At 40.2% G+C, this 26406-nt stretch overlaps 1 protein-coding gene and 1 long non-coding RNA gene across 3 annotated transcripts in view; one reads left to right on the forward strand and one right to left on the reverse strand.

Annotated features, from left to right (window-relative positions):
- LOC106042970 (connector enhancer of kinase suppressor of ras 2-like) overlaps nt 1-22393 on the reverse strand; it is a 182855-nt gene extending 160462 nt beyond the window's left edge. Inside the window, exons 1-2 of the mRNA XM_067004835.1 lie at nt 22304-22393; nt 19642-19715 (exon numbers count right to left, since the gene is read on the reverse strand). Of these exons, the coding sequence (XP_066860936.1) occupies nt 19642-19715; nt 22304-22320 (91 nt within the window). The 5' untranslated portion in view covers nt 22321-22393. The remainder of the gene's footprint in view (nt 1-19641; nt 19716-22303) is intronic.
- Nucleotides 1-26406, forward strand: part of LOC106042973 (uncharacterized) — a 43331-nt gene that overhangs the window by 2985 nt on the left and 13940 nt on the right. For both annotated transcript variants that reach the window (XR_007168055.2, XR_007168057.2), the window contains exon 2: nt 249-324. This is a non-coding gene — a long non-coding RNA (uncharacterized lncRNA). The remainder of the gene's footprint in view (nt 1-248; nt 325-26406) is intronic.

The raw sequence follows: 26406 nt of genomic DNA on the forward strand, positions 1-26406 counted from the left end.
TGTTTGTTTGTTTTTCTAAAGGATAAATTTAACCAAAAAATAAATACTGGTGGCTGAAGCATTACTTCATTTTTGCCAGCAGCCTGATTCAAAAGTCTTTCTAAGCAACCAGGTTAGGAAATAAAGTAAAAAGTACTCTTTTTGAGATGAAAATGAATTCAGTAAAAGTTATCATAACTGCCAAACTAGTAATGTGATGACTGTGGTAATTTAAGCAATTGTAAGCAAAATCAATTTTAATTTTCCAGGCAGATGAGCCAAATGCCACCAGAGAGCATTGTATCACAGATATTTCTTCAGACTGAAGTCCTCTTCATGGAAAAGGTAACTTTTGATCCAAAAGATATAGTCTGTATTCTGAAAATTGTTCAAATTGTACTTGTGGAATTAAATGTGAACAAGAAATATTGAGTCTGTAAAATGCTAAAAGTTAAGTGCTAGGGAGAAGAAAAGTTTGATGATTTTTGTTAGTTATGGGTCAATTTGATACAGATTCCTCTGCACAATAAATGAAAGTCCTCAGTTCCACAAATTCTTGTACTGTTCTTGACCAAATATCAAAACAGGAAGCAACTAAAGATCCAGTTTACATTATGACTGCAGCTGTAACACCTGCAAAGTGTTCTCTTCAATGATCCTAGCCTTCTTTGAGGATCTCACCATTCAAATTTAGTAGTAAGTGTATTACTAAATAAGAACCGTGCTTATTCCACAGTTGCTGAAAATACTGTGATAACCAGATGCTCCCGGTTTGGTACTAGGTTTGGCACTGGAAAGTTGGTGACAGTCACGTTAGTAATGCAGTGGGTTCTGGTAACACAGTTCCTCTGTGGTATTCGAGTACTGTTTTGAGTTATAAATGTTCCTAAATGAGCCTGGCTTTGAACTAGCACCACAGTGAAGACAATGTAGATACACAGTAAGAGCTACTGACCACAACGGTGCCACAGATGTGTCTGAAGTAAACAGTACTGTTTTCTAAGCCAGTGTTTCACAGAAAAGCGTACAGCTGGATTATAATTGTACAGTAGGTTACCTTTAAATCTGTTAGTTTTTCTTCTGGAATTGACAAGTGATGTGGTCAGTCGGGAGCCTGTAAGATTTAGGAAAAGATGTATCTATCAAACCTATAAAGAAAAGTACATTCTGTCATCTTTTCTGAACTGACCTTCCCTGTAGTTGTCATCTGTCAGAAGGGACAACCGCAGGTGTCTGCATCAGAGCCTGCAGGAACCATCAGAGAAATCATGCGCCGGGATCCCAGATACTATACAGTTCTGAGGGGTGTTGATCTCTGATAGCTGAAATCCAGTTTTGTGATTCTCAATACAGATAAGTTACTTTGCATAGCAGTTGTTCTGTGCTTCCCCTCATGACCCTTCTGTCATTTCCTTTAGCAGCTTGATTCCTAAAAGCCCACTTGCTGCATATATCGATTTCTTCTCTAGTTGTTCCCTATAGCTTTGTGGTATCACTTTTATGATGCTTGTAATAGCAATCCTCTTTTGCAAAGTGTAGGTCCCATTTATATTTTATATATTTACCTATCCGAGCAATCACATATATTTATTAGGTTCTGTTCTCATGCAAACCTTGCCCTGGATGAGATTCTTCCCATGGTCCAAGAAAATGGAAAAATTGTGACTTTGAGCAGACTTTACTCCAGCCTTTTGTACTTCTGAAGGCCTGTATGAAATTTGTGATTACAAGAGCTGATTCGGCTTCAGCTGAATTCTGTAGGAGATTGAATTCAGGAAAAAAATAGTTTACATGCTTGTTCAATAAAAAGAGTTAGGCTGAGTAGCCTGTTTTGAACTGAAATGCAAAGAGTGCCTCCTCCAGATTCATAAACTAATTAAATGCTCTACAATGCAGAGAGTACCAAGATAGATATGACAAACTTTTCCTACTCAGTTAATGGCCTACACTGAGTATACTTCTATTTTTACCTCTTAAAGGCCTATGCAGTGCATAATTGGGAGGAAAGTAAGCAAAGGTTTTTTACTCTATTAAATTACTAAACCAAATATTTTTGCGCATAGGACTGGTTGTGAGGATATAATTCTCCACTTCTGTGTGTTTGTGCGCTGTGCTGTTAGAATAACTTTCTGCCTAAAAAAAATCCGTATTTCCTGGTGAAAAAGGGTATATAAACAGAGAAGACTGAAGTGTTTTGCTGGAGATGAGGACAGTCAGAACTTTCGTATAGTCCTCTGTGGCAGAGGATTTTTCATTTTGCTGTAGTTCTCCTTTGTGGTGCCTACATTATTGGCTTAGTGTACGTACTGGTTGAGGAGAGATTTTGTTTGTTTGTTTTGATGTTTGTTTGATCTTTGCATCTTCTCCTTTTGAAAATTATCAGCATTCTAGGCCAATGCTTTCCACAGGGTAACAAAGTCTATTGCAAAGAGCCAGCTACATCTTTCCAAAAGAGTTGGCTGTCCAAACACAATGTTCCAGAATTGTCTGTCTTTTTTGATGTCTTCCTCAGCCTGCTCCTCCTCCTCTCTGAATTTCCTGCCATGAATTTTTTTAAGGATAACATCAAAGGAGCCCGTATGCATGTCAATCCCACAGATACTTAGCACATTGCTAGCGTTTATGTTATGTAAATGGAAGAGAATCGCTGCTTGAGAGAAGCGGCTACAAAGCAGGTAGTGATTTAATGAAAAGCACGGAGATTGAAAGGGGTTTGCCGGAGCCCTGTGTGATGTGAATGTTAAGAAGCCCATTGGCGTCATCAGCTTCCCTGCTGCACTCTCTATTCTCCCTCCTTTTTCAAGGCAGCTTGAATACGGGGACTGCCTGCTAGGGAAAACCTGAAACTAAATGTATAATCAGTCCAGCCACGATCAATGCAGCACAGTTAATCATTTTTATTAACTGAATTAGCTTTTCTTTTTTGCTGTTTCTGCATCTCTTTTGGGACTGGAGCAATGTAAGGCGTATTTAGAATGTTGTTGCATTTGGAAAACTTTGCTTGCACCCAAAAATAAACACAAGGTTATTTTTCCTAATAGAAATGTTCAGGTAAAATATATTTAAATAAAAAAGTGTATGTCTAATGCATCATTTACCGTGCAAGTTTAGCTCTGAAGATCTGATTCTTCTCTTCAAGCACTGAAAATATGAACTAATGCAGCTGAAAACAAATTAGTAATACTGTAAAACCACTATTAAATGAGTTTGCTGGAGTCAAGGAATTTCTGCTCGAATTAGTTATGGGATTACAGCCAAGCTAAGCCTATAGGTGTCTGAAGGTACACAGGAACAGACAAATGATCACTACAAGAGCTTTATAGGTTCACAGAGCCAATATTTTCTTGGCTCAGTAAGTTTACAAATTCTACATTAAGTCGTCTTTGAAAAGATAAAAAGTGCCTTCGCCATTGGGGCACTTCACTTCCAGCAAACTGTCCATTTGTTAAGTGTGCTTGTTCATAGACACAGCAATATGCTCAATGGTAGAACATGCTGCAGGTGATCCCGTTGATTTAAAAGGTCCATTCAATACAGGTGATGTTGATGTTGTTGATTAAAGCAGTTTTAATTATCTGACATCAGAAACTGAAGTGGAATTTCCTTTACATTGAACAAGAAAGGATTCCCTCTGTTTCTAAACCAAAGATTTTTGTAAGCAGTCTGTATAAACAATGCAGCAGAAATCCATTGGCAGCTTGATGCAATGGTTTACAGTAAATATATACCAGTGATTTCCAGTGGTAGGACAGTGAGGCATCATACCCCTGCAAGTGCTTTTTCATAAATATGTACTCTTGTTACTAAATAGTCCATGGCAATATACTTATTATTAAATATAGTAAATTAAATATACTTAAAAATATTATCCAAACTGCTGCTTTAATTTGATGCTGCGCTTTGCCATAGACTGGAGGAGTTTTCCCTTTACTACACATTTTATCTGAGGCTCTGCTTTGTTTTGCTAGTATCTTTGCTCTTTTCTACAGTGACTACTGTAACAGAAGGTTGCGCCTCTCTTTCTATTTGTGTGTACTTAGGGATGGTCCAAAACCAAATTCACTACTAAACGGTCATAGAGAAATCAGTCAGTTCATATGGGAGTTTCTAGAAACCTCTTGCTGTCTTGCAGCCATTTACTAATGGGATAAGTGGATCCCAAATACTAATACAGGAGGAAGTTGCTGTAAACAGACTTTTGTCTTTTGGACTAATCTGCAATGCAAATAGTAACCATATAAGCCTATTAGGAATACTTTTCATGTAGCCTACTCAACTATGTAAACAAAAGTTTCTATTACTCTCAGGTCATTTCAGTGCGTTGAAACAAGGTTTCTGTTTTTTGTTTCAAATGGGAAAATTTGTTTTGCATTCAAGTATTCATCCTGTGTCATTTCTAAACTAAGCAGTGCTGTAAAGTAAAATCACCTAACCTGCTGAATCCTTCAAAATAAATACAATGGCAATAAATGGATATTAAAATATTTCACTTCATTAAAATTTGTCTTGGTACCACATGACGCAGGAAATTAATACTTTTACAGAATTTTCTGAATTTTCTTTTAAAGTAATTTGACTGTAGTATTTAAATGCTTTCGAATTCCAAGGGATTTGACAAACCCAAGTGTAATTTAAGCCTTTTAAAATTAATAAATATTTTATAAAAATACAGAATATATCATAGCATAATTACTGAAGATTTTTTGTCCAGTATCTGGAATTTTTTCTTTAATTCTTATCCACCTTTTAAATAGAAAAACCTTGTATCAAGAAAGAGGATAGATACCTACCCATGTACTTTCCATTTATTTTCTCTTATTCACATCTTTTTCCCTCACCATCCTTCTCATCCTATGCAAATCAACTCCTTGATTTGCATGCAATACTTAAATTTCAAGTCTGATGAGATTACATTGTTAAATAGATTTTATTTTTTTTTTAAACAGTGTATTCTTTTTTTGGCCATGTATCTCCGCAGTGGCAAATTTCAGCTGAAGTCAATGGACACTGATTTGTAACTGCTATGTAGAATTCCAGGTTTCTTCCTGACTGACCTGCTTAACATAATTAGCTTTTTCCTTATGCTGAGCTGACAGATACCTGAGAAACAGCAGGCATTCTCAATGTTAATAATGCTATGCAGCCCAAGGCTTTTTTTTCTTAAATTACTAGAATATAGAAGATTGCAGCAAGTCATATTTGTTGAATAAATTGTGAAGATGTTTTAGCTTAACAGAATCAAAGATGAAATCAAAAGGCATTAAAAAAGGAACAGAGAAATAATATATTTTCCCAGAGGCGGTGGTCCACAAAGTACTTGGCTTATGATGACCGGACTATGTGATTTTGTTTCTCTGTATGATTCCCGTTTAATGCTGAGGCATGGATTAGTATGTGCCCTGTCAGAGATGTCTGGAAGGGTTCTTTGGGCTACAGCAAGAAAAAGGTTCTCCGTTACGACTTAGAGGTAACTTAGCACAGTATCATTAGGTGAAGAATCAGCAGATATTACTGAATCAAGTTTCCTTACACTCATGCTGCGCACATCTGTAATAAGAGGTCGTCTCTTTAGCATAATGGGTTGCTTTCTAAATGGACAAAGGACAGGAGAGAACAGCCACAGGAGAGACTCTCTCCAGGTAGCAGAGACACTCAGGAGCTGTGCCAGAACTGTCTCCTCATTCTCCTTTTCCCTAGTTCACCAGGCTTCTTGCTGGGCTGTACAGAATATAGCTGTTGTGCTTTCCCTAGCTTACCTTAAGACACATACCCCTTTACTTCTTCTAATAACACACCTGAACACTTGTACCAAGTCTTACATTAATACATTCACACTAGGTACGTTTGTACTAAGACTTCACATTGCCATGCAATACAAACCCAGAACATGCCCACAGTTAGAAGAGAAGACAGCTCACCACACAAAAATCAGGGCAGCGTAAAACATTTTTTTGAAAATTAGTTTTGACAATAGATATGTAAGTTACTTTCTACTTTGAATATGTTTCAAAATAGTAACCTCTAACTTGACAAGCACTGTAGTTGAGTTGTTCATATGCTTTTGGAGGGCTGCGAGGCATAACAGGGATCGTGAGGAGCTTTCATTCAAGAAGAAAGCACATGCAGCTAGTCTTCCTGAAAGCCTCAATTCTATCATTAAAAAGACATTTTTGTTTTATTTTTGTAACAATTAGCTAATGATTCCCAACCCATATGCTTGTACCAGCTGTCTGAACCTTCACAGACCCAATCATATTTTTTCCTTCAGAGAAACCATTTCATATTACTTAATAACAATAGTCAAGATCATTATTTTAATTCTCATCACTTCAAGTCCAAACACAGCAAGTATGATGAACAATATGCTTCAGATTTTTCCCTTGATTAATGGGCTGGATGTGTGCAGAAAACCATGTCAGTTCTGAAGCTGTGCTTTCCCCAGTGAAGCAGCTGCCGGCCAGGTCTTACTTCCCGAAGCAGTTTCCCTGCACTATGGAGCAATGATCGTGGCTCTGAAGTACAAGCACCCAAAACAAAATGTTATAACTTTTGTGTGCTACAGAGGCTAACGGTAATACCTGCCATTTCCCTGCATTTCACCATGTCTCCCTGTCACTATTTAGAATTGTTGCTCTTGAAATACTTATTACCCGTCGAGCTCAGAACCTTTATCTGCATCATACTTAGTTTGAACTTCTCGTATCTCTTTCAGTCCCTACCAACTCCACCTGTCATTGTGGGCATTTTTTAGCAATCTGAAAATGTCTCGAACTATGCAAAAGCAGAGTTCTGTGGTGAAATACTGCTATACGGCATATACCAGAGCCCAAAAAAGCTCTAGTAGTCCCCAAACAGCACTGTGTATAATGCTACCATTACTCTTTGATAGTAAATACTGCCTTGACCTAGGTTACTCGATCTGAAAAAGAGAAGAACCTAACAAGCAGCAGGATGCTAATAATGATCCTACATTTGCATAGTGCCTCTCCTCTCAAAAGCATTAAGTTCTGTCATAAAAGCTGCACAGGAACAATCTTATCCTTAAGTGAAATGCCAGCTGTGGACCAACCTGTGATTGCTGTTTAGGACAGAAGTGAATCACACAATACAGACAGTAAGAATAGACACCGCAATCTACCTTCTAGTTTTCAACAGAAGTAGTCAAAGGTTCTCATTTTAACACCGTTTTCAAAAGCATTTTGACTGCTTTTTATTACCTCAGGCTGCTGGAATCTCAGTTTAGATCGCGTGAGCATGTACTTTCATCAGCATAGATGTGCAAAAGCTACCGTGACGACTTCGGTTAATATGGATTGAGAAAAATGATCATTTTCTGAATCATAAACATCATCTTTATTAGGCTAGAATATTCATTTCCAATCTGATATATCTGCAAACCAGTGCGAGTGCATCTGTACACAAGCAATACTTTTGACTTTCAGTAACCACTGTAATTGTGCAACTGGGGATGTGTGCTTTATCGAAAGTCATACGTGCACTTGCCCATAGCTGCACTAGACTACTACACCTTCTTTAAATGGTTTTCTACACGGGGTTTTTTTCAGCTCTTGTCATTATACTCCTTGTCTGTTAGCATTTATTGATTTTTAGAGTCAAACCAATGAGTTAAAACACACGAGCTGGAAACGGAAATTGCGCAGGAGCAAAATAGAAGACAATGAACACTGGAAGTAGGTATGGCTTTAATAAGCATTGCTTCTTTACTGGTTGCTAGTTGGATACATCAGAAGAATTCTTGACAGATCACTATACCTTTTAAATAAGAAAAGAGAATACACCAGTGCATGATGGTACTGTGAACTAAAGTGTCCCTTGAGAGCATTTCTTAATTATATTGCTTGATCAGTTTTATCACCTTCCCCAGAGCAGCCAGTGTGCAAGATATACTGACGTTACTGTAAAAAGAACGCTACGCTGTAATAACCGATTTCATTGTGCATAGTTGTCTCTCATTTACTAGCCTGTTTTTTGTGGGCCATGTCTCACTGTATGCAAGTTTCACTGATATGAACTCAATGTCAGTTAGCTTGAGGATGATCTACTACAGAAAACTTAATAACAAAGCATTCTCTTCTTATGCTGTTTTAGTCGTCAAGTGCTATTGACAGTCATTTGGACTGAAAGCAACGCAGATGGTAGTGCATCAGTAGTATGTGAATACAATAGAATTTCTAATTTTTCAGTAAAAATCTCAGATAATGCCCCTTTCCTGAGATTTCTACAGATAAAAAGACTGTGGGATCGACTTTAAGGAAGACCACATGCTTTTCTTAAGTACACATAGGTAGCTTGCAGTAATTTTGAGGCGTCATGTGAATTTATCACGGAGCTCAACTGGCTATCTAGACTTGTAAATCAAGTTTATTGAATAATCTTGCCTACAGAAAGTGGTGAAATGACCTTCAGATCAAAACAACACAAAATAAGTTTACCCTCAATCTCCTCTGTACTTTTTGGATGTAGTTTGGAAGTCTTGTTCATTTTCCACTCTGCGATGAATCACAGCTCCCTTTTCAAAATGTACATATTTAGAGTAAGAAGTTGGCCAATATTTTAGCATATTCATTGTTTTTGTTTGTTTGCTGTTTTTTTTGTTTGTTTTGTTTTCTGAGAAACTTTCTCTGTTCTTTATCTGCACAAAACTAATAAATGCAGATTCAGTTATCATTTAGGCAATGCTTAGATGTGGAGCTTCAGTACCCTGTTTTGGAGATAGCAGCTGTGGAGTACAGAAATCCGTCGGTTCCCTATTTATTAGTGATGGTCTGATTAGACCATCATGATTCATTCTGGTGTTTCTTGAACTGCTGTGAAGTTATACTGCATATTTCAGTATTTTATGTAATTTATGAATTTTGTATATAATCGTGGCCTGCTCTTAATCATTTTCATTAAACATTCTCAACAGCATTAAGACAGTAATCCAGGATGTGGCTTGCACAGATAAAGTTACTCAAGCTTGCATGAATGCCTACTAAGCTTAACCATAGATGCAGATTATTTGCCTCCGCTCTTTCACCATTGTCATGGCTTCATTATAAGAACAAATGCAGACTCTTCCAGGATGGCATTACATAGCTTAACGGCGTTCTGTGAGGTTTAATTTTGCTGGTGACATTGTCCTTTTATGTGACAGCTTACCAGTTTGCAAACAAAAATTTGAAATACTGTCCGTCGTTTCACCTCAAATATGGGATATTAATGAGATCTGAAAGAACAAATTTTATGAGAATTCCAGCAATTCAAATTAAGTATGGCATTAAATGGGGAAAAAAAAAAAAAAAGGCACTGGAGTGAATAATTTCGTATGCCCTGCAATCAGCAGGACAGACTGACATTACACAGAAGAACCAAACAGTTTTGGTTCACATGGAATTTCTGCCTGGACATATGACATGGAAGCTGGAGACCTGCCAAAGGCATACAGGAGATACTTAAATACCTTTGAAAACCAACGCCTTCAAAAAATGCCAAGGGTTATGTGGAATTAATTTATAAGAAATGCCAAGTTTCCTTATATATCAACATACTTTTATTGCAAAACTTGTTCATAAAAGAAATGTAACAGTACAAAATATTTTAAGAATAAAGCCGTTAAATATTTTGCTACTAAAGGAGCTCATAAAGGAAGCCTTACTAAAGAAAGAACTACAGAACTACATTTAGATACATAAAATTTGTGGAACTTAGCAGTGGAGAGAACAATCTGGGAGCAGCTGACAATAATAGGGGTTAGGAAAGCTTTTTTTCCATGTTTTAAGTAATCTTGATGGCTTTTTGGAATGATTCAGAGATTGAATTAGACCACTCTTTTTAATGATCATTTGAGCAATTTCTTTTCTGGTTAAAACATTTCCTCATTGCTGGTATGCAAATCATTACTTCTGCTGTCACCACAAAAGCTATTGATAATTTTTTCCTGAGGATCATCAGAGAAACAAGAAATAGCAAATAAGATATCCCAGTCCATCTTTCTTTCAATGAATGATGGTTTCCTCAGCACATTTCCTAGTGTTTTTAAGTCCACTTTTGAAAGTCTCAAGAAGTGTTTTCCTCCATTTTTATAAGAAAATTAAAATGATCTAAACTAATCCCCTAAGTGTCTTTTTATTACCTATATGAAAATTTCCTCTTTCTCTATTTATGGTTATAATCTCTCTGTTTTATTATTTCAGTGAATTCTTGGCTGTATTTTTGATGCATTATTCGCTAGTTCTCTTCATTCTCCAAAATTTCTTTCTGGAAATGCATCATCTCTGAACCACTGCACTAAGTGGATCCATTTCTTTTTATAGGAAATTCAATTAGTGAATATTCTAAATTTCTCTATTAGTTTTGAATTTCTCGTACATCTATCTACTAGCTTCTTCCAATTATATGGTTCAAACGCAGGGCTCAAAGTGTTTCTTCTCTGCTTTGAATGCCTTTTTCCTCTGTAAATCTTGAAGTTGTTTTCTGCACAACTAAGGAAAATTCTCAGTGTGGCTTGGCAATGAACAATTAAAATCTCTTGACGAAGGGCAATTAAAAACTCTCCTTAGTGTTCTATAATTTAGGACATTTTCAATATGAGCTCGTTGTTCATGCTGAGTGATCAATAACAGCTGCCTACGTGTGTCCTTCCTGGTGTTAGGAACGTGCCCACTGCAGCACATCCCTGCTTCGTACAAGAGATGTCTCTACCCATTGCAGAGAATTTGGGAAGTTGGTATTGTTGTGGAACCACCTCCCAGGGATGCAAAAGTTCACAGTCTGAAAGAGAAGTGAGAAGATCCTTAGCATTCGCCGCGGATTTTAACGTACAGCTAATGAAACTTTAACATAGGATTTCTTCCAGCTCCACCTTAAGGCTACCAGCAGTTGCACTAGGGCTCTTTAGGCAGGTTTTTCTTACTCAAGTTGGAAGTTTTTAACTTTCTGTAAGCAATATGAGGCTGTCAAAGTGGTAGACCTACTGTTATAAAAGAATACTTGGATGGAATTGCCCACATTTGCAATAGACAGAACCATCTTTGCTTTGCCAAGCCTGAGATCAAAACTTGCTGATGTCATTTGTTTTTTGTTATCTGCTAATGCTTAGTATGGACACGTCTCTGTTGTTTTGGAAGAGTAGAAGTATTTGCATTTCAGGACAGGCAGCAGAGCACAGCAGCTGAGGTTTGTGTTTTTTCGTAAACTGCCAGAACTCTGTCCTACAGGACTGTAAAAACTCCCATGCAGGTCCAGACACAGGTTGGTGAATACTGGGGAGAGGGGAGAAAAGGATTTTATCATCCCCACGTTGTGTCTTCCATTCTTTTCTCCCCTTGTTCTCCCTTCGTTACTCTCCTCTGGATTTTTCACTTCCAGATCACTGCAGCCCTCTACTCCCTAAGATCTATAAGCCCAGAGCCAGTATTTTTCAGTGTGAAATGAATGAAGTACTTCACGATCTGATGCTTACTCTCCATCTGATTATGAAAGAGGCAAGAAACATAGTGCTAGAGAATAATATGAATAAACAGGGGGAGGGAGGGAGAATAAAAGAGAGCAGAGGAAGCTGGTGAAGAGAGAGAGCTATAACGTGCTTTTCATTCAAGTGATAATTGCTATGTCTGAGTTGTCAGGCTGATGACACTACTGTCTGTCTGAACTCAAACAGGTAGTTTTCCATATAAACTAAAAAGCAGATGTGTCAAATTAATCCTTTCTGTAGTTGTAGTAGTTTCAGTACGGTTACAGAAGACACAATTACTGCCTCCTAAAATCTGTAGATTTGCTGTAGCCTTTGCATGATGTTTAGAATGAAAATGGTGGATATGTTTCTAGGGTATAGAGCTGAGTGTGTTTTGTAAAATTAGCATCTGTTACATTTTTATCTTAAACCTCACCCACGCAATAACTAAAATGCACCACAGCCTTTTTATAATTCATGTTTACTGGAAAACAGCTGCTGAAGAATTCGAGTAGGGAAAACCAAATTTGCATTGGCCTTGAATTTTTCTGAGTGCATCACTATAGAAGGTCAACAAGGATACTTGTTGGGAGCCGTTTGAGCATTAGTTAATCAGGAATAATTTCATTTTGAATCATCACTAGAGCTCTTCACAAATACAACCTTACAATTTTTTCCTCTCTCTGACTCTTATAATGATAACTGGCTATGCTCCATCTTTCCAACTCCTGTCATCAGTACATAGCATCAGGGTATCATTGGAACATTTCAGATTTATTCAGAAAGGTAAAATGCAGAAGCAGCATTTAGAAGATATCCACAAAATTAAGCTGGATGGAGACAATGAATGTACATCATTGTTCAGCAATATTCCATACCATAAACTACTAAACTTAACAGTTTAGTAGTGCAGTGCTTCATTTAGTATCATCAATGTCACTTACTTCACCAGCAGAACTTCTTTCCTTTTTTTTTTTTTTTTTTTTTCGCTTTTAAACCCTCCTAAGTGTTAAAAGTATTGCTCAAAACACCTCGGGACAAATTGTAACATACTTTTTACTTTCCTGGCATTTGAAAGTGTTGTAATATTTATTGTGCCTCATGATTTTTTTTCCTTCGTTATAAATAGAAATGTAAGAAAGATTAAACCTGTTAAAACCAGATGGATGGACTGACTGCTTAGTTGCAATGTATAGGGGAGGTTTAGGTTGGATATTAGGAAAAACTTCTTTACCGAAAGGGTTGTTAGGCATTGGAATGGGCTGCCCAGGGAAGTGGTTGAGTCACCATCCCTGGAGGTCTTTAAAAGACATTTAGATGTTGAGCTTAGTGATGTGGTTTAGTGAAGGACTTGTTAGTGTTAGGTCAGAGGTTGGCCTAGGTGATCTTGGAGGTCTCTTCCAACCTAGACGATTCTGTGATTCTGATCCTGTCAGTACTGACCGCATCTTTCTTCAGATTCCATGTAGGCAGTACGTGGTGATGGAGCCATGCCATGCTTGCCAGGTCTTTTTGCCAGTGGCTTTTATAAATACCTAGTGGTATGCAAAGTTTTAGAAGAAAATGAGAATTAAAATGAATTTAAAGAAAATCAAGGCAATGAAAGAGAAATTTAAAAACTAAAGGAAGGATACTAAAGATAACACCAGTGTATTCTCATACCATCCTTGTTCATCATGAGCTCACCTGGCCAGACTTTCTTTCCGAGAGACAACGAGCTGAGATCCTGAACTTTCAGATGGCAGTTGCAGTATGATTTTTTTCATGTTCTCTCCTAAGCAATGTGCAACTGCTCCCCAACCCAATCTTCCCATTGACAGGCCCTCTCAGAGTATTTGAAATGCAGACTCATCCCAGGCACCTACCTATGCCTGCAGGTAGGATACTCTTCTTCCATGGATATTCCGGAAAGTACAGACCATGAAATACCCAGAAAGAAGCTGGAGCTATGGTCTCCTTGAGACTACTTCACATGTTTCAAAGATGAGAGTCATACGTATGCAAGAAACCATCACAAGCTCTTGTCTGACCTGGCAGAAGCCTTGAGAAGGCGTTAGGCTGTTCTGCAGACAGACCAGGTACAGAAACTGTTGCAGAAGGATATTTGCCTCAGCACTCTTAGCTGTGTTCAAAACCTCCTGCAAAGCAAATGTCCAAACCTGCCCAGCAGCTTATTCCAACACTTAGCTGTACCTACGTTAGGAAACTGATTCTTGAAATCTGGTCTTAATCACTCACATTGCAAAGCTGTCAAGTAGAGGTGCGCTCTGCTGGCCGTCTTAGATCAAATACCTTAGCACGTAGCTGTCTTTTCGACGTGGGTAGAAGCGTTGTTTTTACACTGTGCTCACTGACTCAGTAGCTGTTGATTATCCCTTTGGGTCTGTGTTATCGACTGCACACCTTATCCCAGCTTCTTTGAAGTTCCTTCTCATTTGCTACTCCTATTCTATTTCAGTTTTGGGTGAGGTAATTGACTCAGGTCAGTGGCAGAAACTAAAGGTACAGTAGGCTGAACCAGGTGCTACGATACCAGTGTTTTCTAATGGGCATTTCCTCTCGCTCGGAATTACATTTCTGTGGCAGTTCCCACAACAGAAAGCTGAGAGACCGAGTTCGTTCTCGTACTTGCTGTTCGTACAGCTCCATACGTGTGTGTAAGGACACATCTACAGTTAACAGTCTGTGAGGGAACTGCTAAAAAAGAGAAAGCACTGATGATTAATACAAAGATCATTCAGAAATATAACTGGTTTCAGAGAGCTGAGATTTTAGCTGCACAGGTCACTGATGAGCACGGATTAAGACGGAGCAGAGGGAAAATAGCCAGTGCCTTTGGCAGCAAGCTGCTGCAGGCGGCAGGCAGGTAGGTCCCCACTTCGGGCACCGCAAAGCTCTGGAACCCCACATTGTTGGTGCTGCCCTAGAGAGGGCCCAAAACGTGTGGTGCAGTGGCTGCTGCTGGAAGGAGGGCGGCAGCTGGAAAAGAAACCCTGACTCCCCAGGGTCCCAGCTACCCAGCCTTCCAGCCTCGCTCTTCTCTTTCTCTCTCTCCATTTCTGTGCCACTCCCTCATCACTGCAGGAGAAGTTAGCTTTTGTGGCTAATTATTGAGAATCCTGGAGCTCGACTCGTCCGTCAGGTATTTATTAGCACCAACTCTGCCTGTTTATTTATTTTTTAAGATACCATAATTCTTCATTGGCAACATACAACGTTCATCACAGTAGTTGTTGCCAAATTTTATTACTAAAAGTATTACAGTTTGAAACTTTCAAGAGGAACTGGAGAAGAATTGCAGACAGCTCTGATTCGATGACTTCCTAGTGACAATGGGAGATGTGGTACTAGGAGAACACAGAAATCCACGGGGGAGCCACAGCAGCGGATTGTTTGTTTCTGTTTTGAAATTGGTGAGAGTAGGAGGGAAACGACGAAACCTTAGCTTTAGCAGTGCTTGAAAATTCAGTGCTAATTCTGAGGACATCTCTATTTGTGGCTCTCTGTCAGTTCTCCTCCAATCCTATTTGTCTATAGAAAGAACCAAAAGGATGCTATCAAACCTACATTTTTCTAAATAAGGTATGACCTGGGTTATCTGCTCAAGTTTCAAATTGTATCTTGTGAAGTGGAGTTCTTGCATTACGGGATTCGAAGGTCACGAAGGGGGATCAAGGCAGCTAAGTATCATCCAGCTCAGTTCCTGTAAGGCTGCCTTTGCAGCAGATCATAATATTTAGCTGTGCCTCCAGTACAATCTAAGATTTCATATATTACACTCTGTAAATAGAGGAGACTCCCTGTTCATGACATACTGCTACAGAACAGGTAGTGATCTAATGAAAAGCAAAAGGAGACTGCGAAGGGGTTTGCCGGAGCCCTGTGTGATGTGAATGCTAACAAGTCCTCTCACGTCATCAGCTTCCCTGCTTTCAGCTCCCCCCCCTCTTCCTTTCTCTTTTATGAGCCAGCTTGAAATCAGGGAATTACATGCTAAGGAAAACCCTTCAGCTAAACATATAATTATTCCTCACAGGATCAGTGCAGCACAGTTAATCAGTTTACCAACTGAATTAATTTTTATTTTTTACATGTCTGCATCTCCTGTTGAGAGTGGAGAAATTCTAGGTTTAAGGAGAAAAAACTGGTTGCAGTTGTGAAATGAGCATCTGAAGCATTATGAGAGAAACCTCCACTGCAGGCTTGGAGGCTTGGGCAGGCAAACCTCACAGCCAGTCCCCAAGACTTTGAATAAAGGACTCCATGTGGAATTGATACTTACAGGTACTTGAGAAATAACTGGCTTCCTATTTTAATTTTTAGCTGTTTAATAACACTCTATTCTCTGAAAGTCACAGCTGTATTTCATTGCATCGTATTTCATTTTGTTTCATTGGATTGTTTTGGAAAGTTAGTGTTTATTTGTACACAGGTGTCACTTCACTGTAAAAGAGTTCATGCATTAAATGACCTACTTGTAAACTGCTTCATTTAGGAAGTACAAAATCTTTAAATGCTGTTATTTGTAAACGTATAGAGCAAGCCGTGTAGATTCTGCTCACAATGAAAACCCAAACCAGCATGCACTTAGTAACTGTAGGTGCAAGAGAGAGCCAGGAGCAAGGTAGCATAGCTCCCCTCTCCCCCTCCATCGCCCCCAAATTCGGAAGGGTTACCTTCCATAGGGCACACATACATGTTAAAACAGACGGCCTCTGGTTCAGGAGTGCTCACTGCTAATGTGCTAGCAACTGCAGAGTGTCTTTGGGTTTCATAGCAAGTGCAGGGGTTCACAGGCCAACAAGTATTCCAAGTCTGCAGGTCAAAGCATTACGGATGTAGACATTGATGTGTTTTTTGTCATTTAATCACACTCACATGATAATCAGAGGAAAAACAGAACCAGCTTGAAAAATACTGTGATTATTAATACACTTGCAAGCTTTACAGGTAATACTTGTTTTCCCAGCTGTGCCAAAATGGAACTTGAGCAAGGCAACGTAAAGTTCTTTCTCTTAAAGTAATTTTTGAGGCCATAGTACATATCCCCAGGAAAACATTTGAGTTATGTACAAAAATGGATATAAACCAGGAGATATACTGGCACATTTTCTGAAGTGAAAACCATTTACAGAAATTTAAAGTTTTGGGGAAAAAAAAGGAATAGGCTGAAAATGTTTGTTAAAAGTAACTTCACAAGTCATGTTATCGGCCCCTTTGAAAACTTCCTTTTTACCACAGTGCTTTCTCCTGTGTATTTACTAATCTGTACAGAATATTTTTGTACACTCTCAAGACAATTTCTTTAGTACAAAGGTACCCCGACCCTTAATTTCCAGATCCTCTATAAGCCTCAAGAATCAATTTCTGAAGACTCGCATGGCCTTTTCAGGTTGTCCAGCACATCAGATGCGGTGCCCAAGTTTAATTCCAGATGAATGCGTTCTTGAGATAGGAACCACGGGTAAATACAAGATGCCAGCTTGTCATAATAATGTTTCTTAGAGCCTAGTAAGTTTTACTTTTTTTTGGCAAGTAACATTTCCTTAAGGAACAGAACAGAAGGGTGTCTCCTGTTGGTTGGAGCTTGGGCTGATAATAGCACCCCGTGACCAGGATGCACTGTGGGTAGCCAGGTCTCAAGCTATTAGCATCATCGCTGTGTCTTTCTCCCATCTTCTCCCCAGTTACTAGATGCTGCTGGCACTCACTACTAGTTAATTTCAAGCTGTGTACTGTACTAACAGCTTTTAAAACTAAGTTATTATAGCTTAAATAATTCTGATAAATGCAAATAAAAAAAAGTGATTTTATTTTTCAGTGAAATACGATATAATTTGCAACCTTGTACCTATAAAGCTAACTGCCTAATATTTTTAAGGAACAAAAAGGTACATTATGCTTGCAATATTAGATGCATTGTTTATTAACATGTTGCTTTCTATAGGAAAGATCATATGCCACATTTATAATGTGGCAATTTCCCTAAAATGTCTTCACTGTACCTTTTAATCCTGCTAAAGAAGTGTACCTTTCAGTATAGATGACATATGCAAAAGCAATATTATCACTTGGATATTACTACCTGGGCAGGACTTCGACCTCTCTGATGTATTCGTAGCTATTTAGAGGAATGACTACAGCTAATGGAGCTGACACACAGAATACAAATGGAGCTGACCTACAGAACATACATAAATTACAGGGAAACAGTGGCCACAATTGGGCAATTTTTGTGAAGTTAGGGATTTCCAAATAGTTTTAAACTAATTTAGGCACACTTCCATTTGAGTTTGTTAGGTCTTTTCTTTGCCTACAATTGAAGAATGAGTTTTAAAGTAACCATTGGGATAAAACTGAGGCTTCTAATACTGGCATGCTGAAAATGGGTAGATGTGCAACTTTACTGGCTGTGGATTTGTAGCACTCATGTTACCAAGGAAAATACCTATCCTGTGACTACTTAACTGTGTTCATTGCATTATATTTGTGCTTAAGCCCAGAGGCAAAAAACTGACAATCCTGTCTGCTCCTGACTTCCTCATGGGTGCAGGATGCAGTCTTTGTAGAGAAATGTAACTGTCAGACCAGTCAATATATTTAAAACCCTTTAGTTTAAATGATCTTCTTGCTTCCTCTGGTAGGTACTACACATGCTATGGCCAGTGTTACCCAAGATGAAATTAGTTTACACCAAAAAGGATAAAAAAAAAGTAGCAGGGAGTATTTTTAAATTTAGCAACAAGTATTACACACACTTTGACATTTAATTTACATTATAATTTAACTCATAAGTTAAAATACCATAACAATCTGTCTACTTTTAAAATCTTTTACATACTGAAAATAAAGGTGTGGATCAGCAAACTCTGCTCTGCCCATACATTAGGTATTGATTTCAAGTAATGGCATTGGAGTATGGGAATCAATCCTACATCTAATGGCTTTCGGATCCATCCTGACGACCTGCTTTAGACCTCCCAATTAACCTGAGCTGACAAACACCTGAGGTACAAGCCACATACAGTCCCTCAGATAGCATTCACTTCCCAATACTGCGTGCTTGTAAAAGAATAGTTTGCTCGTAATTGCGATGTTTCCGATGAGCACCTCAGCAGCCCAATTCCAGTGAAGGATGGAGCTGTACCCCAGCAAAAGGAAATGTGAGCCATTCCCTCGTTAATGACAACACACCGAAAGCCTTAAGGACGTTATAGTGGGCATCCAGCTCATCCCTCCAATAAGTTCAGTAATCACATTACAGAAATCATTTCTGTGAGTAACGTACAAGCCAAATTTGCACCTATTTTCCTTATATAATGGAGATCCCTTACAGCAGAAATCATTTGTCTCCGAGACAGACAGCTCATCAGAAGCAGCATTTAACAGCAGTGCTTTCTACCGTGTCGATACATTTTCCCCCCACTCAGGAGAAATTTAAAGCACTTAACATCGTGAGCGATTCCTCGCCCTCCCCTCCGAAGCAAGCGGTGTGTAGCACAGCTGAGCATTATAAAGCAAAACATGTCACAGCTTATGGCTGTGTTGTGAAACTGCAAATGTGCCGGGAAATCGTCGTTCTGCCAAGTTATCCGGGAGAGTTTCCCCGGCGAGGCTGTGCTCAGCCCTGCGCGTTCCCCCTCGCACGCCCCACGCGCGGCCGGGCTGCACTGGTCGCGGTGCCGGGGACCGTGGGGGCGTTGGGCAGAGCGGCGGCACGGGCAGGAGGCGCCGGGAAGCCCGAGCAAACCGGGACCTGTCACCGAAGGATCAGAATTCCTCCGTCCAGCCACCGGCACTTCACGCTCCTGGCGTTACCCTAAACTACACATGAGTGCTGCACAGCCACTGCATCAGATCACCTGATATGAGCAAAACAGACCTAATCAGGGCAAATTTAAAGCAGCCAAACGTAATAACACGACGCTGTGCAAGGCATGATGGAGTCATGAGACACAAACACTTTATGCCTGCGTTTCCCAACAAATGCATCAGAGCCCTGCTCGGGGCTGGGCAGAAATTCCGACAACATGCTGCACGGCTTAAACCGCCTCGCTCTTCAGCCGTGCCTCTGAAAACTACTGTGCAAAGCAGCATATGGGTGATTAGAACTGCATAAACTCGTCCCAAAACAAAGAACGCAGGAGCAGACATGTAAATTGCAAGGATCCAAAGTACAGACAATACATGGTAATAAAGGATCGTACCTTTCATCCAATCCACTACTTGCTTGGGCGTCCACTTGCTAATAGGTTCCATAACGAGAGCCATCATCGGATCACTTTATCATTCACACCAAAATCAGAAAAAGGAGAGCAAAAAACGTATCAGAGCATGGCTGGGGTAAGAGAGCTGGAGGATTTTACAGTGCAGTCCAAAGACAAGATGATGCTTTGTCCCTCCAGGTTTCTCCTGCACTGATTCAGTAATGTATAAAATTACACTGCTTGATCAGCTCTGGCACCTCCCCCACTGCACACAGCCTGCAACACACTGGAGCACACGGAGCCAGGAAATGGTGCAGTACGTATAGACTTACTTACAAAAGCCTCTACCCAGTGATCTACTTATTAGACTGGCACAAATATAAAATTATATTACACAGAAAGCAATTCGAGCTGGAGCTATTCCAGGCACTGAGTTTTAAGGAGCTTTATTCCAACAGGCTCTGGGATCTTCATCAGGGAAAATATCACTACTGTAACTTGATAGCAGATTGTCTTGGCTTCATTGTGAATATGCTGACTGTCATTCAATTTAAAAAGAAGATAGAAATATCAGAATATCGCTTGGCATCTGGCAAAATGCTGAGCATCTCCATCTTTACAATGCAAAATGTTGCTGGAGTGTTATCCTATATAATCATGTAATCAGAATGTCAAACACAGAAGTCTCACCCAAGATAAAACTATTGGAAGGAAACTCTTTTTTTTTTTTTTTTTTTTTTCCCCTGGCCACATTCACAGTCAGTATATTTCCTCCTAAGAGCTTCTCATTTTGTGGTGAAAAATGGCAGCGTAGAAGGTTGGAGTCAATTTTTCCTGCTACAGCACCCTAACACAGACAAGTGTAGCAAGTATTTTGATTCAAGGCACTGGGACTATTAGACAATCTCTCCCTTTTGTCAGGGACAAAAATGTTTTAAGTATTCCTGATACTGAAGTTTACTACCCTTCCAAAAGAGGAAGGTGAAGCATTTTAATGAGATGTGCTAAGCAGCACTTTCTGGACCCTTTGGTGATTCTTTGCACCTCACGCAGCATGTGTTCTGCATCATGTGGTTGGAGAGGTGCGTGCGTTCTGTTCAACCCATTGTCTGAGACATGCAGCCCCCCTATTTTATCTTACAGGGGAAAACTCAGACTCCAGAAAAAAAAAAAAAAGGCAGAACAAAGCAGTTCCACCTTTCTTTCCAGCAATCTTTCATCCGTGCCTTTTCTTCCTGTACTGTTTCAAGTTCCACCAGCATATTGGAATAAGAAAATGATATTGTTACCATGTCTCCCTCACTCCACTAGGACTCTGTTAATTTACCCAGGCTGAGATCTCTCCTCTCTTTCTCACGTGGGGGAACATAAAATACAAATGGAATATTTATGCTGTGCTGTTTCAGGGATCTTCCTTAAGTCTACATAGACAAGGATGCAGACAGGCATCCTTTTCCCCCCTGAAACGTCTCCAGAGATGTACCATTCTCAGTTCAGTGATGCGCTCTGTCCTTTTTTATTTTTCTTTTGCTTTGGAAAGTAGTGTGATTAGTATTCTGTGATGTCTTTTGAGTGCTCAGAGCACAGATCTCCTATTCAAAAGGATTCACATCAATTCTCCTTCAAGAAGGCTGTTTGCTGTTTCCAGCTGAACAGCATGTCAGCTTCCTCTATGAGTTTTGGGAGACCACTTTCAGTAGCTTTAGTTCTGTCTAAATAGCTGTTTACAATGGACATAATAATGACAAAGATTTCAAACACACAACACTTCTCTTTTTAGGTAATAGTGGACTGGAATTGAGATATGCAGAATAAATATTTGTTAGCTATTGGAAGCTGTGCAAGCTGTTTGGTTTAGGGCTATTCTTTCTTAAAATTATTTTTACAAAATGATCACTTGAATTCTTTCTTATTTTTTACAAAATGATCATCTCCCTTGAATTCTTTTGAGTTTAATACAAGCATAGAAGAATTTGGGATAAACTATGTTGTGTATGAATTTGGTATTTGGGCATAATTACAGGAAAGTATCTTCATTCATGATTGCTTGGACTGTTTCCCTAATTTCTGTAATTTGACAGACGCTCTGTCAATGTCCTTTTGTCTCACATTTCCCACCCATGCTTGACTGGGCAGACTTTTTTTTGTATATTTTGACATAGTTTTGCAAGAGGATGGAGCCTGAATTCAAAGCTCGATCAGTATCAGTGGGCATACTTCCATTCATTTTAATTGTGTTTGGATGACAAAAGAAGCTCAAAAACTATTATTTTAGAATCATTACTTCCATTTTCAGAATGAGATTTCTTTAAAAAACTTTTTCGTGTCCTGTTCCCGAGGCCCCCCACCACAAAGACGGTGTGCATTTTCATTTACTTGCAGTGTTATTCACCACCCTGTTGCTAGTTCATCTCCTGTGTTTTTCTTTCTTATTACTAGCCACAGTTTCTCTGTATTTTGGGATTCTGCAAACTTTTGGGCAACCATCTACTTTTTGTACTACTTACTGGACTGAAATATTTAAAGTTGTGAAAAGTAGTAACTTCCTAAGCAGATGATTTATTCATACATTCAGCTTCATTATCTGTTGCACAGATCAGTACGCGGAGCTGTAGCTTGTCAGTAACCATTCTAAACCCAGAAAAAGGCTCCTCCAACTTACTTCATGGATATGTCCATCGTGACAGTCCATGGAAGATTGTACCTGGGTACTTCCTCTGCTTTTTGTTTTCTTATTCGAAAAAGATTTATTTCTGACACCCTGCCTTATGGGAATGTCACAGGAACATGGGAAGGCCTTGGCAAGATCTGTACAGTCCCTGAAGTTATTCCATGTGGTTTTCTGTCCATTTATTGCCAGGCTTCTGCCTGGACGTCTCCCCCAGGCGCTCCTGCATTGCTTCCTAATAGCAGCGTAGGAGAAACAATGCGCTCCCGTGATTGCATTTTTCTTCCAGGCTGAGTACAGCAAGCCAACAGAAAAAAGATCAAGGAACATCTTTCTCACTATGCTTCTATCTAGGTCATGTAAATGAGAAATACTTCGTGACTGAAGTCTGCATAGGCACTGGAGCAAAGTACAGCACTTGAAACGGGGAAGGAGACAGACCTCTCCCTGCGTGGCGCACAGTTGTTGTCGGAGGCCTACATAAAGTCATCTGGTCATCTCGGGTCACCGGCACTGCTCTCGGCTCCGACAGCCACGGCCTAAGACCAAACGGGCTGGCTGGAAGCTTTCAGGTCGCTCCGCCTTCACCACAGTAACGCCAGTCGTTCTGGAGCTTTTGGGCATTGCCTGGCATCTCCGGGATCCCCAATTACACCCTCGTCCTCTGCATCTTCCTGGTCACCGGGGAGGCAGTTACATGTTCCTGTGTATTTCGGGGCTGCTGATGACTTCCCAGTTAATGACTGTGCTCAAACACAGCAGCGTCGTTGGCGGAACGCACGGGGCAATCATTTCTATTTCTTACATTTTTCACTTGGTAACTATTCTTCTCGTATTCGTATCTATTTATTTATTTTGTTGCAGTAACCTGTATGTTGTGAAGCAAGCTCTTTATAAGCAAGTAAGCTTACAAAAACCTTGGCAGAGCATTTGATAGCTGCTACGGAAAACATAAGCCTGCAGTTTCAGGTTAAGTAAGTCATGAATGCCCTAAAAAAGTGGTGTGCAGCTTTATAGCTTAGGACGTTTACAAGTTACGTTATCAATGGGCATACATAGCAAAAGCTCCGTGGGAATGCCTGTTGGACTCCTGGCTGTCGTTACCGTTTCTCACCGCGTGCCGTCCAGGTACCGCGCAGCTACATTCTGCTGAAATGAACGTTTCTACAGAAGCCGAACAAAGCCAGGCAGAACGCAGCCAAGCGGTTCGTTTTGCCCAGCTCTGGGCTGGCTTCTCCCTGATGCCTCTTCCACAAATCTCCGCACCCGAGCTCTGGAGGCTCTCCCGTTTTGAAGACGGGGGGGCACGGAAACGGCCCTGGGTGCGTGCGGACAGCGCCCCGCAGCCCCTCGGGGGCGGCAGGCCCCGGCCCCGCAGCACGGAGCCCGGGCCAGGCCCCGCACGGCGCCTCCCCGCCCGCTGCAGCCGCCCCGGAGGCGTTTGGGGCCTGGGCCGCCTGCTCCGCCGCGCCCTCTGCTGGCCCAGACCTCCCCTTCCCCTTCCCCTTCCCCTTCCCCTTCCCCTTCCCCTTCCCCTTCCCCTTCCCCTTCCCCTTCCCCTTCCCCTTCCCCTTCCCCTTCCCCTTCCCCTTCCCCTTCCCCTTCCCCTTCCCCTTCCCCTTCCCCTTCCCCTTCCCCTTCCCCTTCCCCTTCCCCTTCCCCTTCCCCTTGTAGAGACGTCACCAACACAAAGTTCCTGCGAACTCCCACAGCAAGGAATCTTTTTGCCTTCTGAATTGGGATTCAAGCAGTTACTGTTGACTACGAATGTTCATTGCTCTAGCATTTTTCACTATTTTTATGGGAACCCGCTCCAGTCTGACATTCAGTCAGAGGTATGGTGTTAGCATTCCAGCTTTTACATGGAGCTTCATTAGAAATTTATATTTTTCCTGCTCCATTAGATGGTATAACTCTTTTATTAATGTGTGTTAGTGATAATAAATGATATCTTACATTAACTTGGTATTAAAACACCCTTAAAATGGCTTGGAAATCAGGAGTAGCATTGCAAAAATGCAAGAAATTCTCACTTTTTCAGCATTATAGGAAAAGTATTTTATAATCACTCGCTAAAATAGGTCTTGACATTTCTGACATTTTTGTGCAGTGCTTTTTTTCTTAATATATTTTAGAGTTCATGAAAGCTCCCGCTCTGACATCTCTTGAGACTGAAGTCCTCTATTTAGCCACAAACAGGTATATTGTATGGACGGAGGCAGTGCAAACTTCATCCTATCTTGCCATCACTTTTATCATCATCTATTTTTTTCAGAAATTGCCCTTTAGGTATGTTACGATGCCTTGACATCAGTAGTGGTTTATATAAGATGGATTTCCTAGATTATACATTTCTGGGGAAAACAATAAAACACTTTTTGCAGGCATATTCAGGGTTTTGAACATACTCTGAGTATGTTAATGGCAAAGGTATTTAAAACCATACACCCAAAAAATATTAACAGAAATAATATAGTTCCTCGCTAACGTAAATACCTTGATCTTGGTGAAGACACTGTGAAGTTACAGCAGGAATACATTTTTCCCATAGAAGATGAACTAGTTGCTGCTGCTTTGACTAGGACTGCGAATGGTTTTCTGAGCAGAGAATACTGAAATATTTTCATATTAAAGGAAACGGGATCGTCTGCTTTATTTTTAGTCTGCTTGATAATATCGTCAACATGTTTACAGTCTTCTAAACAGCTCCTCTAAGTGGGCACTCAAACCTGTGAATCACTGCGACAATCTTCAAAGCACAGACACAAAAAGAAGGTACCTTGAAGAAGTGCATTTGTCAAATCTGCATCTACCTAGCTGGGGAAGACGAGGCTTTTATACCGAGACGTGTACCACTGGAACTAGTCATTTCTTCCTGTGGTAGAGTAAACTTCATGAGGATACAGGTATTTGGGAAATCTTTCCGCTGCTGGAAAACAGAGAGCATTGGTTATACAGGCACCTCATCTGCATAATTTCTCTTTTCAGCCTGCGTAATTAATCTCTTCAGCTTGCTGTCATGTTTCATAAAGAGGGAACAAGTACAGAAAGATCCTTTCTTGTAATGCTTCTGCACAGAATTCCTCAGGAAGTAACTACAAAGTTTTGCTAAATTCAGAATGGACTGGATAGTGTAACTAAATTCCAAAACAGGAGTACCTTGCACCAAAGTCTGTGTGAGTCTCACACGCAACTTGTTCCCTTCAGAGGGGATCCGGCTGCATTAGGGAGACACGGGGTAGACGATGCAGAGGGCAGCAGCAGAGCTGGTTAAGATCCATCCCGTACAGATGTTTCTTACTAAAGCCAACATCATGATGCCTCAATTACATGGCAGAGCCTCAGGACCTGCAGGTCAGGGATCTGGTGCTGTGCTATCCCCCAAGGCGCAATAGTGAGCGTCGTGTAGTGGCATGCAAGGAGGGAAGGGATGTAGCAATAGGGAATTTGCATTTTCAAGTGAAAATATAGATTATAAAGTGTTTGTAAACTTCCTGAAGGACCCCTGACTGATTGACCCCAGCTTTGTTGCCAGCCTCATGTGTCTGAAGCATTACGTTGGCAAAGGGGACAGGCAATGGAAGTCCTCTTCTGAGTCAGCTAACGCTTAATCTCCAGAGGCAGCCTCCCTGTACCTTGCTGTAGGAAAAGGGACCTCTCAGGGTTCCTCCCGCCGCTGTTTTCTGCCATTCTAAGCTCAGAATGGATTCACTCTCCGAAGTTGCCCAAAACGTAGGGCTTGTAGCACCAAAGTCACAGGGTCAACACGAGAATTTCTGAAGTCAAAACTGGACAATCTCTTTCCAGAAATGTTCCAGCTCAAAGCAAATTGACAGCGTGATGCCAAAATTATTACATATGGTCAATAGCCTTTACTACATAGGTATTATTTAGATCAGACTACATAACTCTTATTTTGTGGTCTAAAGCCTTTGCATGTATGAATTTTTAAATTGAGTGGCCTTTAACCTCAGCTTATTTTAAGAAAACAGAATATTAGAATATTTATTACTAAGGTGTTTTTTTTATTTCCTATCAATATATCCTTATTCATTTGTATACAATTTTTGCCTTTCCCCTTCTTCTAGGAAATAAAT

Source organism: Anser cygnoides, chromosome 13 (genome assembly GCF_040182565.1).
Source record: "Anser cygnoides isolate HZ-2024a breed goose chromosome 13, Taihu_goose_T2T_genome, whole genome shotgun sequence".
Classification (NCBI taxonomy): domain Eukaryota; kingdom Metazoa; phylum Chordata; class Aves; order Anseriformes; family Anatidae; genus Anser; species Anser cygnoides.